This window comes from Mugil cephalus, chromosome 17 (assembly GCF_022458985.1).
Source record: "Mugil cephalus isolate CIBA_MC_2020 chromosome 17, CIBA_Mcephalus_1.1, whole genome shotgun sequence".
Taxonomy (NCBI): domain Eukaryota; kingdom Metazoa; phylum Chordata; class Actinopteri; order Mugiliformes; family Mugilidae; genus Mugil; species Mugil cephalus.
The window spans coordinates 6,253,610-6,269,843 of record NC_061786.1 but is presented as its reverse complement, the minus strand read 5'-3'; the positions used below and the strand labels follow the sequence as shown (position 1 = coordinate 6,269,843).

General features: G+C 40.1%; 1 protein-coding gene across 1 annotated transcript in view; it reads right to left on the bottom strand.

Moving 5' to 3' along the window:
• The window catches only part of sntg2 (syntrophin, gamma 2), a 90,074-nt gene that overhangs the window by 13,679 nt on the left and 60,161 nt on the right, over positions 1 to 16,234 (bottom strand). The window contains exons 13-14 of the mRNA XM_047610307.1: positions 6,374 to 6,445; positions 5,880 to 6,089 (exon numbers count right to left, since the gene is read on the bottom strand). Coding sequence (XP_047466263.1) covers positions 5,880 to 6,089; positions 6,374 to 6,445 — 282 coding nt within the window. The remainder of the gene's footprint in view (positions 1 to 5,879; positions 6,090 to 6,373; positions 6,446 to 16,234) is intronic.

The following is a 16,234-nucleotide window of genomic DNA, read 5'->3' as shown; positions in this document are numbered from 1 at the left end:
GTTTGGTTTCAGTTGTGTTGAATACAAATGTCATGTAGCTGAGTATTAGGCAGTCATGTTAAAACTGTTATTCGAGCTTTGGAATTAGGATGCGCTGAATTAAGTGGAGAATGTAATGACTCCAGTAGAATTATGACTCTAAACTCAGTGACCACATGAACCTTCCCAACATAAAGGGATTAAACATGGTTCCTAAGGCTTCCAGATTGATGGCGCTTGCCTGCGTCAGACTCGACGATGCCGTGTGCTGGTATAATACCCACATGCAGTATCCCATTCGGCTGGTGAAATAAGAAGTCCTTTAATTATATCTTCTTCCCATGTTGACCCGGAAAGGATTTCAGTCTGCGAGTGATTTAAACATCTTCTGACATGTTCTCTGCTTTGTAATATTTATAAATGTCCCTACTTAAGGGTCCCGAGCACCAAAGCCCTCAGGCTTCATTGCATTTTTTAGCCTTTATCTTTGGTTGGCTGCACCAGTGGGGTGAAAGGCTGGGATTGGGGTAAAATTAAAAAGGAGGCCTCTGGCCATTTCAGGAGGAGACTGACCTGACATGTGGCATACTTTTTAAATTCTGGAACACAATGTGCTGTCATGGCTACGTGTAAGGTTCCTGAGAAACTGATGATACTGCAGACACGGAGAACTGCATTTGGGAACATCTATGCTTGTGATGGAATTTATTTACAGAAGGTGAGTCTCAGTAGTATGACCCAGAGAAAAAAAAAAAGAATGGAGTGAAGCACAAACTCGTTTCATGCTGTCTGTTATTCAGAGTATTAGGATACGTTGGCCTTCAGTGATGTTTGACAATTCATTGTTACCAGAATTCTTCTCCATATGTTTCATTTAATGTGACTAAATAATCTGCAAAACGAAGCGTCATGTTGTACTAACTAATGAAAATGGAAACTGGCCTTGTTTCATTCTGTGTTCCATTTCTATGATGTGAGGAAGGTTTTCAGAGCCGCGGAGCAGGTTTCGTTAAAAAAGAAAAAATACAGCTGGAGTCAGATGCTGCACACTATTCAATTTAAATAATGCAATAGCTTACTTTTTTTTATCATTTAAACATTAACCTTATTCAATAATTCACAACATATGAAATTTGCCACATGCACATTGGAGAAAAGCAAATAACAAGACTTCATAGGTCCCTAAAGGGGAAGCTGACATAAATGAAATTTGAAGACAACATTTGCAACAATACGTCAACCTCAATAATATCATTCGTTCCCACCAAAAACTATTTTGAAATAAAGATAATTACACATCTTCCTTCTCTATACTCAAACAATTCGTATTTGGATGACTGTTATTTTACTTTTGTGAGAAGGCTCACAAGGCGCAGCAAAGAGGACTAGTTGGTTTGTTGAGAATCATCAGCCGGCCACTCGAATTTTTCAGTTGGGTCCCATTGAACGGCCAGAGAAAAGGACGTAATATTGCAAATTAAACAGCAGCAGTTAAGCCTCAAACAGTTAAAGGAAAGGAATAAAAAAAGCTTAATGAAAATAAGACATTTTTGCTTTTTGTGTTATGATAATTGCATTGAAAGCTTTGTCTATTACTTAATAGCTGCTGTTCACCACACTATTCTCTTGTACTGTTCAAGCAACTGAGCCGCTACCATACAAACTCTGCACTGAAGCATTTCCTTGATAAGCATGGATGAAATATTTCCTTCTTGGGCATTATTTCATATCCCTTATCTTAACATTTTTGAAACACATTCCGACCATGTGTGCATTTAGTCGACATTTCTTGCTTATCTTAGCCACTATTTGTTCCATTAGTGTTATTTAATACCTGAAGCTATTGACTTTGCTGGATTCTATCCTGTGCTCACAATCATTTCACATGCACAGGTATCGAAGCATTTCCGGCTTCTGTATGTATCTACTAAAATGAACTCAAAATGTTAACATTCTTCAACAAAGGAAGCAAAATGTAGGAAAATAAGACCTGGACAATTCCTCTCTTCTTTAACTGGACCATTAGTGTTGATGTGTGAACCTCTTGATGGACAGTTGTTACCTGGAACTGCTTAACGAAGCACACGCAATGAGAGATTTACACTCTAAACGTGTTTTCTTAAGAAGCAATTTAATGGCTCATTGATGTGAGGACTAATTCCTTAGGTTCCTTGTGCTAAATGCATTTTAACTTTAAATAAAAAAGTATGGCTGCCCTTTCAGTTTTCAAAATTTAATTAATTTCTTAATAAGAACAAATGAAATCAACAAAAAAGAAAAAAATAGTTCATCACATGCAAATCACTTCTTGCTATTCAAGCATTAAATTAGTGGGAAGAGGCACTCATGTTCTATAAAATAAAGGTTTTCCATTTAAGAGTTTAATTAACACTATTGTGTTGTTGAGACCAAGTCTTAAACTCAAAAAGCAGGTTATACATTGCACCACTGAATAGTTTGGATAGTGGATAGAGAGGTGAGTCTGGATGTATATGACAATAATGGGTTTGAATTTGAAATTTAAACGTGACTAAGAAACAAGCCGTTAATGACAAGCCAACCTCTAAGCTTGTATCCTAAAATTATAAGCGTATTATGTCAATAAACCATATACATACCATACCTGTAAATAGGACAATGACTCCACCACCTCTCATTCCAGCTCAGCCAGTGGACCCCAACTCAATGAGAACTTTTATATTCTTATTCTAGTTCAGCTGTGTTTCCGTTACAGACATAAAACACAGTTTAAAATCTGATATAAAATTGTGAATCTGAAATGCTCTGTCTCCTAGGGTCCTGACATTTACAACTGCCATGTGTATAGCGCTTTTGCTGAAAAGAAATTAAATTGGAAATTTGAATCATTCAGACGAACCTAATCAGGATTAAGCCAGTCACAAACATTCTGAAATTGTAAATAAACACTATCCTGTTGGTGGGCACACGGATGTCAACCATGTATATAGACCAAGGAGTCCGATAAAGACACAAAGTTAGAATTGGGTCTGAAACTAAAACATTTGGTGACTTGGTTATAGAGCACCTTATCAGAACAGTGGCTGGCTTATCGGGTACGAGGTGTGTGAGCCTGTGGCTGTGGTTGGCCTATAGTATGCTAATGATGTGACAATATTCCCTCAGTTCAACAGTCTTAGAAGACTTCCATATTTTTGTTCAGTTAGTGGGTCTAAGCTGTTTAGCAATTCGATTTCTTCCTGAATTTTCATGTTCAAACAATCCTCCACACCAAATCCGATGGCATTAAGGGCCTGCTCAGGTGTTGCACTAAAATCCAATCCGAATTTTACAATTTCAAGTGGCGAGCGTGAAAGACAGGATGCAGTGAGATTGCATTTGAGTGATCCGATCTCTGACCACATTCAGAGGTGGTCTCGGTCGCATGCGTCTGCATGTCTCCACATTTGTCCGCGTCCTTTGTTTGTGTGAAGGCAATGTGTCCTGAGTCGCATTAAAGACCTCCTACTAAACAAGGTGCTCCTGTGTTAGCAGAGTTCTACTTCATTTATTCAAAAAAACAAAAATAAAAAAAACATACAACCTCTATTAAACATTATCGCCTGAAAAGGAAACAGCTCCAGTGATGTCTGTTCATTAGTAATGAGCGTCTTTTAAAATAGTCTGTCCTTGTAGCCATTAAGCAAATGGTAAACTAAGTAAATATTACATAAATGAACCAATGTAAATATGAGTTTATTATTATTAATAAACATGAGTTTGATTTTGTCCTTAACTAATGTATTAGCATGAGCATAATTACTAATGTGGTCTTGTTAATGCATAAGGAGCTGTATGCGTTTCCTCCAGTATTGCAGATGTCTTTATTTTCCCTATAATACCATAGATGACTGTGTGTATGGAAGTCCCCAGGGTTGCTGTTATAATCCGAGTTGTGTGAAGGTCTAACTAACGTCAGAGTGGAGATTAGTGAATAATAACTTAACACGTGTTAGGTTAACGTCATGACGCACACACATATAACAGCACTGTACTGGGTTCTGCAGCAGCAGTAGAGATCCATTAGAGACAGCAGCAGATACGGTATTCTACTGAGTTCCAGATGACGTTGAGGTTTATTTGCACACAGAGCACGAAACTGAGATTGGATCTAGAGATGCATGTTAATGCCTGGTCTGATCACACAATATTTGGTAGTTCTCTCCCAGGCTGATCCATAAAGTTGCAAACCAACCTCACGTGAGGAACTAAAACCATCCGTGGACAGGTTTTTGGTGTGACAATTCCATGGGCGCGTCTTCCTTTCAAACACAACTGAAACACTAACTACATGGACATATAAATAAATGTTTGTTAGCTTGTAAGGAGTGGGGTCCAGCCTGTCATAGATAGCCCATCCAATCATCTGCCAAGTCATTTTTAGAAGTGCTTTCCATTTTCCAAGAAGTTTCCATGGAACCCTTCCCAGATGGTTCCATGAAACAAACCATCTGGTGCACTAGGTAACCTTGTAAAGTTTCTTCTACAGTAGACAATGAATTGTTCGGTCTGATTGCCAGTCTTTCTACAGCAAGGCTTTCATCCCCAATAAAACTGCGTTCCATTCTGCAGTTTCACTGTGCTTATTTAGCAATGTCAGTGTAACCTGTGAGAGGTCTCTTTGGAAGAACATTTAGGGAATTTGAAAAAGAAAGACAAAATAAAAGCAAACAGAAGAGAGCTTACAGAAGGTAACACATTCTCAGCACACATTAGAATTGATGGACAGACTGAACACATCATACGTACTGCACAAATACATTACAGTACAGGGATAAGGAACTTAAGAATACTTACGTAAGGGTGATATATTATACAATAGTGTGATATTTTTAATCAGGCAAACAACGCAAGTGTGAAAAAAGTCTGTCTGTATCCAATAGACGGCCTAGAAATGCACTCAGCGCAACACAAAGATAATTCTCCACTTACATTAGCCCATCCATCTTGCCTCATAGACTCAGCCCTGACCAGTGACAGCAAAATGCTACTGTGGATCAGAGTTTATTATGATCCACTTTAAATATGAAGTGCAACTCACAGCAGGCATTAGTTAGCCAGCACCACACAAAGACAAAGCCTCTAATCATCTGCCCTCTGATGAGACACAGCCGACAACAGAGAGTGCAAACAAAACACCGGCAAGTGTTCACAAAAGCAAAACGAGCCCTTGAAGTATTTTACTACAAAGCCATAAAAACCACTGTGCTTGTTCAGGCTGTTTTTTACACTGCAAAACATCAGCGGTTCATTCATAAGTGGGCTTGAAAAAAGAGCTTTCATCTGCAAAAAGGGGGATAAGAAAAACAAACACATGCCAAGAGTGAATTCATGGCTGCTGTTTTTTTTAATAGCAATATGTACGTCAGTGATGGACAATGATGGAATGATGTGGACTGAAATCTAACCCAATTGTTTTACTAGTACAACCTGTTTAACTCTTGCACTGGATACTGTACATGACTTTATGCCTTCTTTTTCCATTAATGTCTATAAGATTGTAACTGTTGTAATGCCATGTTAAATACATGGATTTACTCTGCAACGCAATGCAATTAAATACAACCCTGCATAAAAACTTGCATTTTGAGACATGCTTATATTCTTCAGAATACATATTAGCTGTCACCCTGGACTGCTGATGGTACTTATCTGCCTGCCGACTCTAAAAAAACCCCAACTAAAAGCACACAAAGTAGTGCTGTGGTCTTAATTTCCACCAACATCAAATGCTTCGTGTCGCCTCTTTGAGGTTGGGAAAAGGTGCTTTGAACTCCTTTAATCCAGGGGGTGTTCAAAAACATTTCAAAAAGAGTAACAATCTAGAATAGGGACAGACTTTACTTGAGAAAATGTGCCACAGCCTATGTGGAAATACTCACTCGTATTCGCTGCACTTCCAAGAAGACAGCTCTTTGGAATGACTTCTCCCAGATAGCCAGGTCGGTGGCCAGCTCTACCCTGAAGGTGTGGCTCTGGCCGTGGCCAACCAGAATACTGAAGCAGAGGGACTCATTGTCCTGCTGCTCAGGTGAGTGTTCCAATCCCAAGTACAGCCTCGCCTGGAGCCAGCAGTCCTCTGTCATCCATAGCTGTAACGCAAAAATTAGAACAGACTTATCAAAACATTTTGGGGAAAGGGCCCTGCTGTAACTTCACGTTCTAATGCTTCACTGGGCAGAATCAGGAAAAAATTCATACGTTCTCTGGATAATCAGTAAAAGATTCACAATGTGCACATTCTGATTTTTTTTGACTGGGTAAATCAGAGTTGAGAAGACTCCGTGACATACTACATCTACTATCTGCTCAGGGATACAAAAATGTCTGCAGTGATAAAAATGTCACACATCGTGGTGCCCTCCTCTTAACGTACCTTGTGAACCTTGAAAAGAACCTCATAGAGGTTATACGTCGTTTCAGCTTGTCCCCAGTCAGCGGCGTTGACCTGAGAAATAAACATCAAGGAGTGTGAGGAGAAGAGGCAGCATATCAAAACAAGCTTTATTGCACTTGTTAGCGGCACCTACTTATCCAAAAGCTAAATGCAAATGAAAGTTAGGCAGGTAGCTTAGCTGAATGAGCAGCTGGGTGACTGCCAGTGTCAGGGAACAGACTTCATTCATTCTGTGCAAGGGGGAGGAGATTTGCAATGAGAATTGTGCCAAGCTTTAATTAGGGGCTTGAAAGGCAACAAATAATGCAGCTAACACACACACACATGTATACACTGATACAGCCATAACATTAAGACCACCGCCAGGAGAAGTGAATAACATTGACCATCTTGTGACAATTCGATTTTCTGCTGGGAAACATATGGTCCTGGTATTCACATGGATTACTTAGACATGTACCACTAACCTAGTCCAGACCTGCCCAGGCACCCCCACTCCATAGCATGTCCTTGATGGCAGGACAGTTTCGGAACAACTCAAAAAAACATGAAAAGAAGAACAAGGTGTTGACCTGGCCTCCAAATTCACTGGATCCTAAACTGATGAAGTATCTGTGGGATGCACTGGAACAAGCCTGATCCAAAGACGTTACTTTTATCAAACCATAAGACCCATAGGCCCCCCAAGAACATCATTCTATTGCCAGACACCACAGAACACCCTCAGAAGGCCCATGTCCATTCTCCGATGAGTGTTTTGGAAGCACAAGGGAGACCTACACACTATTAGAAAGATGGTCATAATGTTATGGCTGATTGGTGTATATATTTATCCATTAAATAGTAAGAGGAGCTACACTTTTCATATGAGATGGCAGTACAGGCTAAAAAAAATTGAGACTTTCTTTGGATGGACAGATCCACTTCTTTTTCAGTTTCTTTTTAGGCAGTTCAGCCTTTAATCGAAAGATGCAGTAGAGAGTAACGAGAAATACTAGGACAGAGAGCAGGGAAATGACAAACAGCAGAGGTCTAACTGGCCAGTAATCGAAACATGCCCAGGCCACTGCACTTGGAACCATAAACTTTGATCCATGTGTCCATGGGTTTGGGCAAAGTGACTGGGATTTCCATTTTCACACCACACAAGCAATACTTTCATTTCGGCATTAACAGTTAGAGCAGATCTCCCGTTTTGTCCCAACTGTGCGGCACCCACGGACTAAATGGGAAGACCAGGTTTATATAGTAAATCCCAGAGTCACATTTTCAGAAAAGATGGACGATAGAAAAGCTCAGCATGAGAAGTCTGCAGAGGTCACTTCAGTTGTCTATACCATGTGCACAACATGCAGATCCCAGCTGTTACACATGAAAGATTGCGGTCGCCACTGCTTTTCTATACACATAAATATTCCAACTGTCCCTTACTATACAGTACCTTAAAGTCATTTATTCCTGACTAAGAGAAAACAAAGATGTGAGGGGATCTTTGATATTCTAAAGTATGTCAGTAAAAGGATAATGAGGTGAATTTAATTGCTTGGAATGTATCTTTGTATGACCCAGATTTAAAGTCTAAAACCATCCTTTTCACATCTTGTAGTGTAAGCAAAACCATTTCCCTGTAATTAAAGCATACGTTTTATGATCTTTATCTATATTTCTGCTGGTTCTAATTACAGTACTGGTGCTGTATCCAGACACTGTAATGTATTTTGAGCCAAGTTCACATATACTTTTCAAGCTCTGTCGATACCAATGTTCCATAACGCATAACAAAGCTAAAAGGAGCCATGCAAACAGAATTATCAATGAAATGTTTGAGTAACATTTGTTATAACTGACAATGACCAGCTTTTTGGGAATCTCCGTGTGAGAGAAGTCCCAATGTACTGATTCAAAGGCAGAGCAACATTCACAATACAAAGTTAAAAAAAAAAAAAAAAAAAAATGTTAATTTCATTATTTCAAATGAGGTCTGCAACATGGTTAAAGGGTTGGTTTGATTCAAGGTTCAAGGTGAAAATGAATTGCTAAGATGGAAGTTTTCACCTGCTACATTGAGCAGAGTACTTTTTGACACACTGTAAATGATAATAACAATAGCCAGTGAATTATATTTTCCATGGTGTGTTCCACTCAGCTAAAGGCACTAATAAAATATTAAAATAAAAAAAATCTTGGGGTCTGCCATTATTCAACAAAGGCCAGAGGACTCATCTGACATTTCACAATCCACCAGCTGCATACTGCCGTTAGTTCTTGGAGCCGCAGCTTCAGCGACTCCACAAAACATCTAATAATGCAACTCATCAAAATTATGGCTCTCAACTTCTCTCGACAGCATCTCATTGATTTGATTTGTTGGTCCCATTTGATCAGTCTGTTTCAAGTAAGCATGGATAATACTTTTAATTTTCGTGAGCGTTCTGCATTCAGTTAAAGTTTAGTGGCGGTTCCCAGGCTGCTGATATTTTTATTTAAGTTAAAGCACTACGCTTCGAGGTTTCAAAAAAAAATTATTTTCTCTGCCTTGACTTCAGACAACATGCCTGTGGCATGTTCCTGACTGAAGAGAATTCAGTGACTATACCTGCAAAATTTCAAGAACTTTCTTTGTATCATACACATGGTTTGTGAAGGCCATTCCTTTATGTTAACATGCATCTTTACGATGCTTAAGAATGGGCAATATTTTGCACAGCAGCCTCAGAACTGAGTACAACAGAAACACGTGTCTTGTTTTGCACAAATATCTATTTATATTCATCTAAAGATTGGAATAAGTTACACATAGCATCACTGAAGCCCCTAGAGAAAATGCCTGCATCACCCAGAATGAGACAGACATTTCTAACAGTGAAGGTTCTCTCTTTGTTGCAGTGATTCTCCTAGCAGAATGAAAGACAGCCTGCAACCACAAAAGACCTGTTTGATGTTGTCAACAAGCCCCGCTTAAACAAGGCCAGACTCTCCCTGCCATGGCAACAAACAGCATGAGTGACCATCGCTAATCTTGCCACACATATCGGTGTAGAGGGGGAATCGCCGAAACATGTTGTTCAGACAGGTGTGTAATATTCTACAGAAAGGAGGTCTTCTCTAGGTTGTGCTTGAGCACACAGGAGACAGAACTGGTCTCCAACAGACACATAATCCTATGCTATAAATGGCTACAAGAGTTCACGAAAACAGCCACATTGCACTAGCCAGAAGCAGGACTTTTGCAGCATTTTTTTTCCCTTAACAAGGCAGTGAACCAAGAAACAGGGAATGTAGGGAGGCACATGGACATGCAGTAAATAAGGACTCTGGCTGTGGGCATTTATGAGCATGTGGTTGGCCATTAGGTTAGCTTCATTTGGTCAATAATTGGTTTGTTGGAGAGGCGAAACAACCTCCTGAAGTTTTCACAGCATGATGAAGCCACCGGTAAAGAACGTAGGAAGATGGTGACTGTTCAGAAGAAATACGAATGAGAGCCTTGGAGATAGGCAGATCTTGTAAACTTTGATTAGCCAAGTTAGGCCCCTTCACGCAAGAACTCACACCAAGCTGACATTGTCAGTGAAGGCCGACTATGATGCCGACTCACGACGCCTGTTTCTGAGCCAAATAATTGCCCTTGCACACACCAAGAAGACCATGGCCAGCAGGCATATACTTCATTTGACAACCACATGAAGGGAAATAACACCTCTGGGAAACAGAAGAGCAACCATTTGCTGGGAGGCAAAGAAGAGTTACAAGCCATCGTACAAAGCTGGCCTCTCCTGAATCATGCAAAGTTGCTCAGAATTTTCTTCATTGTGGATGATCAGTCAGTCCTGTTGTAAGCTGGGTGCATGACTCACAGTAGTTAGGTATATCGTAAGTTGTGCTGTGGGTGTGAAAAAAAGAAAGAAAAAAGGAAGAAGAAAAGGGGAGAAGAAAGCAAGACAGTGGTAAGTGAAATAGATAATGATGATTTATAACATGAAATAGCTAAAAGAGAGTTTTTTGTCTGAAAACCTTCTACTTTCAACAAGTATAAAAGCCCCTTTTCTCACCCAGTGTAAAAGACAGCTTTGTCTGGGATTCTGGGAAAATAAGAAATCAGAACATTCTGGTCTTTCTGGGCATTTAATCCAGCATCTGAAGATGGATTCACAGCACAGACAAAGCATCAAGCGCCGAAAGTGGCAAATGAGCAAAGAATACACAGTGTAGATCTGTTTTATACTTCTTATCTATTGGAGGTCACATTGTTCACCCCTATCAGTTATCTGTCTGGCACACAGACAGAAGCCCTGAAGGAACACAGTGAGACTACAGAACATAAGACATACACTGCGATGCATTTAAACATGAAACCATGTGTATTGATAGTGTGAACTTTTCCTTTATAATCCCTCCTCTGAGCACTTAATGCTCACGTGAATTTATCACAAACTTTAAGATCAACATGAATCTAACACAATCAGAAAGACTTAAGATTGAGAATGTAAGAATGAAAGATAAAAGTATATACTATTGTACGTGTCACATTTAAAGGCGTAAGATCATTTTCATCATACCTGAACAGCCCCCGTAGAATAGAAAAGATCAGATCAAGTCATTGTAAGGAAAATGTTAAGCATTGTCCCATAACAAAGTTAATCACTGCACTGATCATGACTTTCAAACTTGGTAGAACAAAAAAAAAAAAAACTCAAATTACAGCAATCAGACCTAAAAAAGTCTGAACTTTCATCAGCACTTGCTTTTCTCTTCATGCAACAGCTGAACATATTGTCCTTTAATTCTACAGTTTATTCTACTCTATGAAATTCTCAGCAAATATCTCCCCTCCTGACCCTCTCGAAGTCATTGGAGCGCTCTATCCTGTGAGGCACATAATAATTAGCATAGTTAGTGTGATGATTTGCAAGGTTAGACATAGTAAATGAAGGTGACAATTTAGCACGGTAAACTCCAACTCGATGTAAACTCAGTGTCCCAGTCAGATCCAGTCTGCTGATACTTGGATGTGTGTGTTCCTATGGGCCGTTCCTTTGCATGTGTAAACTAACTGATCATTGAGGATTTGCTTGGTGCATAACTGTCTCTTTTCTTCTGGTTGGATTTTTCTTCCCCACAGGTTGGTGAACTTTCTTCATTATTGAAGATACATTCCAGTACCCACCAATAAACCCTTTAAAAGATTACTACTAATGTTTAGCAAATTAAATTCCTCTGCCAGGTGTTTTATACAATGATAAACCCTGTTTCTGTGTAACTGGAACTACTTTGTGTATGCTGTTGTTAATCATCTATCAAGTTTTCAGGTTGTGCAAGTGTACAGGATGAGCGAGTTAAAGGAAAGTCTTGAACTTTCCGTCACTGGGCCACAGAATCGCTCACATCTCACCATGACCAGTCCTTCACCAGTCTTGACGTATAGACTATTGGAGCTTGGGGCGCAAGCACAGCACCATCAGCATGAAGAGATTGAGGACAGTCTCTAACCTGGTTGTGACACTAGTCTTTATCTCAGCTGACACTTTGTCCAAGTTTGGCAAGTTTGGTCGTCACGTCAACAGGTTCAAGAACCAGTCTGCAGTAACCTTTTACTACCATCTCTGTGGTCTACAGTGTCACCCAACTTCAGGTATTGCAGTTTCTTTTTCTGTGGCCTCGTTTGTGAGTCAGATTTGCACGATAATGCAACATTTCATCTTCACACTGAGTTTCCTTTTAACAGGTCCACCGTGGTTCGACTATGTGTCAATTTAGTGAAAAAAAGAGATTGAAGCAGAGCTTACCACTTGAACCAGTTACTGAACAGTAGGCTTTTTTCCAATGAGTTCTCTTTACTGCACTAGTTCTCATTCATATTTCCCATAGATAGTTAGAATAGGACTAGGAAAAAAAAGAAATATATTGTTCAGTGGGACTGTTCAAGGACTGTTTCGCCTCCTCCTTAGCAGGTGCATCTGCCCTTGCATTGCCTCGTGAGGTAAAATCAAAGTTCCTGTTGACCCGAAAGCAGCCAAAATCATGCACAGCCTTATCTGCTGTCTGTGTAAGTGTTGACACTTTTCCCTTTGCATGCTTATGCATTTTGGTGAGAGCCACTGACTGTGATCATTTGACAGTGATGTCAGTTACAAATCATCCTTCAAATCTGAGAAAAAAAATCCTTTGTGCTTGGAAGTGTATGTTTTCTTGCTCTAAAAGTCATATCCGAGAGAGGCTCCGCAGATCTGACTGCATATTACTACAGCAGAAAATCATTTTTTGGTCATCTTTTAGGGAAATCAACCTCAGGGTCTGAAGTATTTTCTCAGCCAACCGCCTCATTTAATGCTGTGACCCACTGTTGCAAATGGTTTGACCGATGAAAATTGTAGATCTGCATTTGTAGACTGATGAAGAGTGTGAGAGACAGCCATCTTTGTTCCGACTTTCTCCGTGTCACTTGTTCTTATCCTTGAAGTCTGCTTCCAAGAAGACATGTGGAGTGCAGTGTCTGGCACCAACATAGTATCAACATTTGTGTGGTGTACACTTTAGCTTTGTGTACCACGGCGTTGTTAACAGAATTGAGAGCCACATCTGGAAATTCACATCGATAAAGACATTCAACAAACCCTTAATCTCAGTAACAAGGCCAGCACATTTCTTCAATTCTGGTAACAACTGGAACAAATGACTGATTCACACAACAGACCCCTTCATTTTAATCATGACATTTCAACGGAGCAGTGCATCTGTTGCTCCAACAGTTCTCATGGACCGTGAACTCCTTTTAAGAGGTGAGTCAAACTCCTTTTCCTGTATTACTCTGATACATAGCTCGAGAACCAAACAAGATGACGTCTCGACCATTTGCATCAAGTGTAAGACACATCATTTGTCACCTGCTCATCTTTACGCAGCTTTTCATGCAGATTCTACGTACAACTGTCAGTAAATCGAGTGTACAAGAGCATAATCAGTGTGTGTACATGTCTGATGTGTAGGTCGGTTTCTCATCTCTCTATCAGAGCCACATAGATCTTTCCCCGTCCCCACCATTTAGTCTATCCTTTGACTATTCTCTGGACAGTCCAACCATTCTGCACTTGAAATAGGTTTTAGTTCCACAACGTCTCTTTCCCAAGTCCAATCCATGCAGTACGTGTCTTCTATTCCCTAAACGGAGATCTTCCAACGCATCTCTGTATAAGTTATTATCCGTATGACTCCATACCAGTTTACGTAGTCTACGTAGATTGATTAGGGATATCTACTTCCCTTCTGCCTCACTGAATCCCCATCTGGCTCTTCAGCAGTCTTTCGTCTGTGTTCTCTAATGAAAAGCTCCAACAGATGCCTCAGTGCTGAATGTTTGGTTGAATGTCTTGATGTCATCTGTGTTCAACCTTCCCAACTGCTTCCCAATTTGCTTTAAATCTAATTTGTCAAAACACTGTATACAAAAATAATGATGAATTCATCATAAATTATGGGTTTGAGTCATTGTCATGTTCCAGGCCAGATGTTGCACCTAACACAATACCATACAGGAGAATTCTCATCCTCACCATCCTGCAGTCACGGCCCCCTCAAGGCAAAAGTTTGTTCTCAAACACAAAATCTTAAAAATGTTATGAGACATGACTGCCAGCCTGAAATTGCACTTGGAAGTAATTTGAGGCTGCAAATACACAGGCTGAAATCTTCCTCCAAGGGCCACTTAAACATGATTGAAAGCTTGTCGCAGTTTGAACTTTAAAAGACATGCACGCAACAAAAAAAAAACAAAAAACAACATATGCTACACAAACCTTCAAAACGGAAAATGTGAGCCCCAATTGCTTGTCAGAACTGGTTTAAAGGCCCACAACTGGCTCATATTGTAGTCTGTCCACCCCACCTTGGTTTTGCAAATTCCTGCCTCCAGTGAGGAAGTGTGATTATCCTGCACGAACAGTTTGTAAATTAAGTAAGACTATGAAAATGCAGCATTTTGGTTACAATAAGAGCAGAAACAACACAAAAGGCCACATCCTTCATTCATTAAAGCTCTGATTGTCAGGCAGGAACATTTCATGCCACTCTAGAACACTGAACCTGCATTAAACATGACCTAATGGCTGGTTTCTTTTTCTCTTAGTTTGTGTTCAAAGCACATCATTTTTTTTATTTTTTTATTTTTTTGCTGTCGAAATATGTAATTTAGGCAACTAAATTATGCGCCACCTCGGATGACTCATGACAATATTAAAAATGTTGTGAAGCACAGTGCTTCTTGTGGCTGAAAACTTGGAAGCCGGCAGGTTTTCCTCTTCACAGCAAAGAACATATGTGTATATATACACACCGTACATATGGATATAGTTACATCAGCACTCATCTCTGGTGTATATCTTGGAAAAAAAAACTTTAATGTATTTTACATGTGTTGAAACCTTCTGGGGTGCTAATGTTCTTGAGGGCATTAATTAATGTGACTCTGGGTACTCTGATGATGCTGATGAGCTGCACGTTGCACCAGTGTTGCCACTGTCACGCTGGGGATTGGATTTGAATGTCAGTAGGGCTGCATTCAGTTTGAGTTAAAAGAGGAAAAAAAAAACAAAAAACCTTGAACTCATTTGAATGGAACCAGCCCATAGTTGCTCATGCAGGGGGCTCCAGAAAAACAGAGTAAAAATGTCAAATCGGTACTGTTACATCAAAAATAAATAAATAAATAAATAAAAATATGAATGGGTGCCCTTTTATTCTACGCACTATTGGAAGCAAGCTACATGAAAGAGCTTGGCTGTGATTTCTAACTCCATAATGCACTTCATACAACAGCTGCAGATAAAGCAACATTCTCCAACTGTAGCAGCAATGGCGGGATTACGCAGTCAGATCTTCAGTCCAAGCTTTTTCTGCCTTATTCTCAGTACAATGGTGCTGATGAGATAAAAGGCTATTGAAACACCGTCACAGATTATTAACTGCTGAGCAAAACAATACATGAAAGCAGCTGATAAGCCATTAGAAATTTAAGCCCTGTACATGCCCCGGTCAGCCAGGTTACAGGTGCTACTGGCAGCAGATGAAGTGATGCGCATTAATCCATGGGGCACAAAGAATGCACATTTAAAATAACTCATGACTAACGGCTGTGTAATTGTGGGATGTTTGGAGAACTCTGTGCTAGACTCTTAAACAGTGCCTTGTTGCCACCTCTAATGTGCTGTTTGGCTCAAGCAGATCGCGCTCCCACACCGAGTCCCTTCTTAAAGCCAAGCACCTAAACTGTATGTGTGGAAATGGTATGATCCATTTTAGAAGGTTTAAATGAGGGGAAAATGTGGTATCTTTACGTTTAAAGAGGCACTGGACATACACCAATTAACCACAACATTAAAACCACGGAGAGGAGAAGTAAATAACATTGATCATGTTGACAATGTACCACCCACCTAGACCAGACGAGGCAGTCCCACCCCATAGCAATGGGACTCCTTGATAACAACAGCAGCCATCCCTAGCAGTTGATCCACAGAGGCCCTCCCCTCAACCCATAGGACCCAAAGGCCAGACACCACAGGACATCCTCAGAAGGTCCATGTCCATCCTTTGATAAGTCACAGCTGTTTTGAAGGCCCAATATTAGGAAAGAAGGTGGTCATAATGTTGTGCCTGCTCGGTATTAACAGTAAAAATAACCACGTGGTTCACAGCAGCACAGCTCATTTCCCCTGCACTTACCTTACTAGTCAACGACTACTCATCAGCAGTCACTGCATCCATGTCTTCTCTTACCTGGTTATAACTAAAGCATATCGGATTTCACAGATGCTGCCAACTTGTTTCAAAAACATGAAACATGCA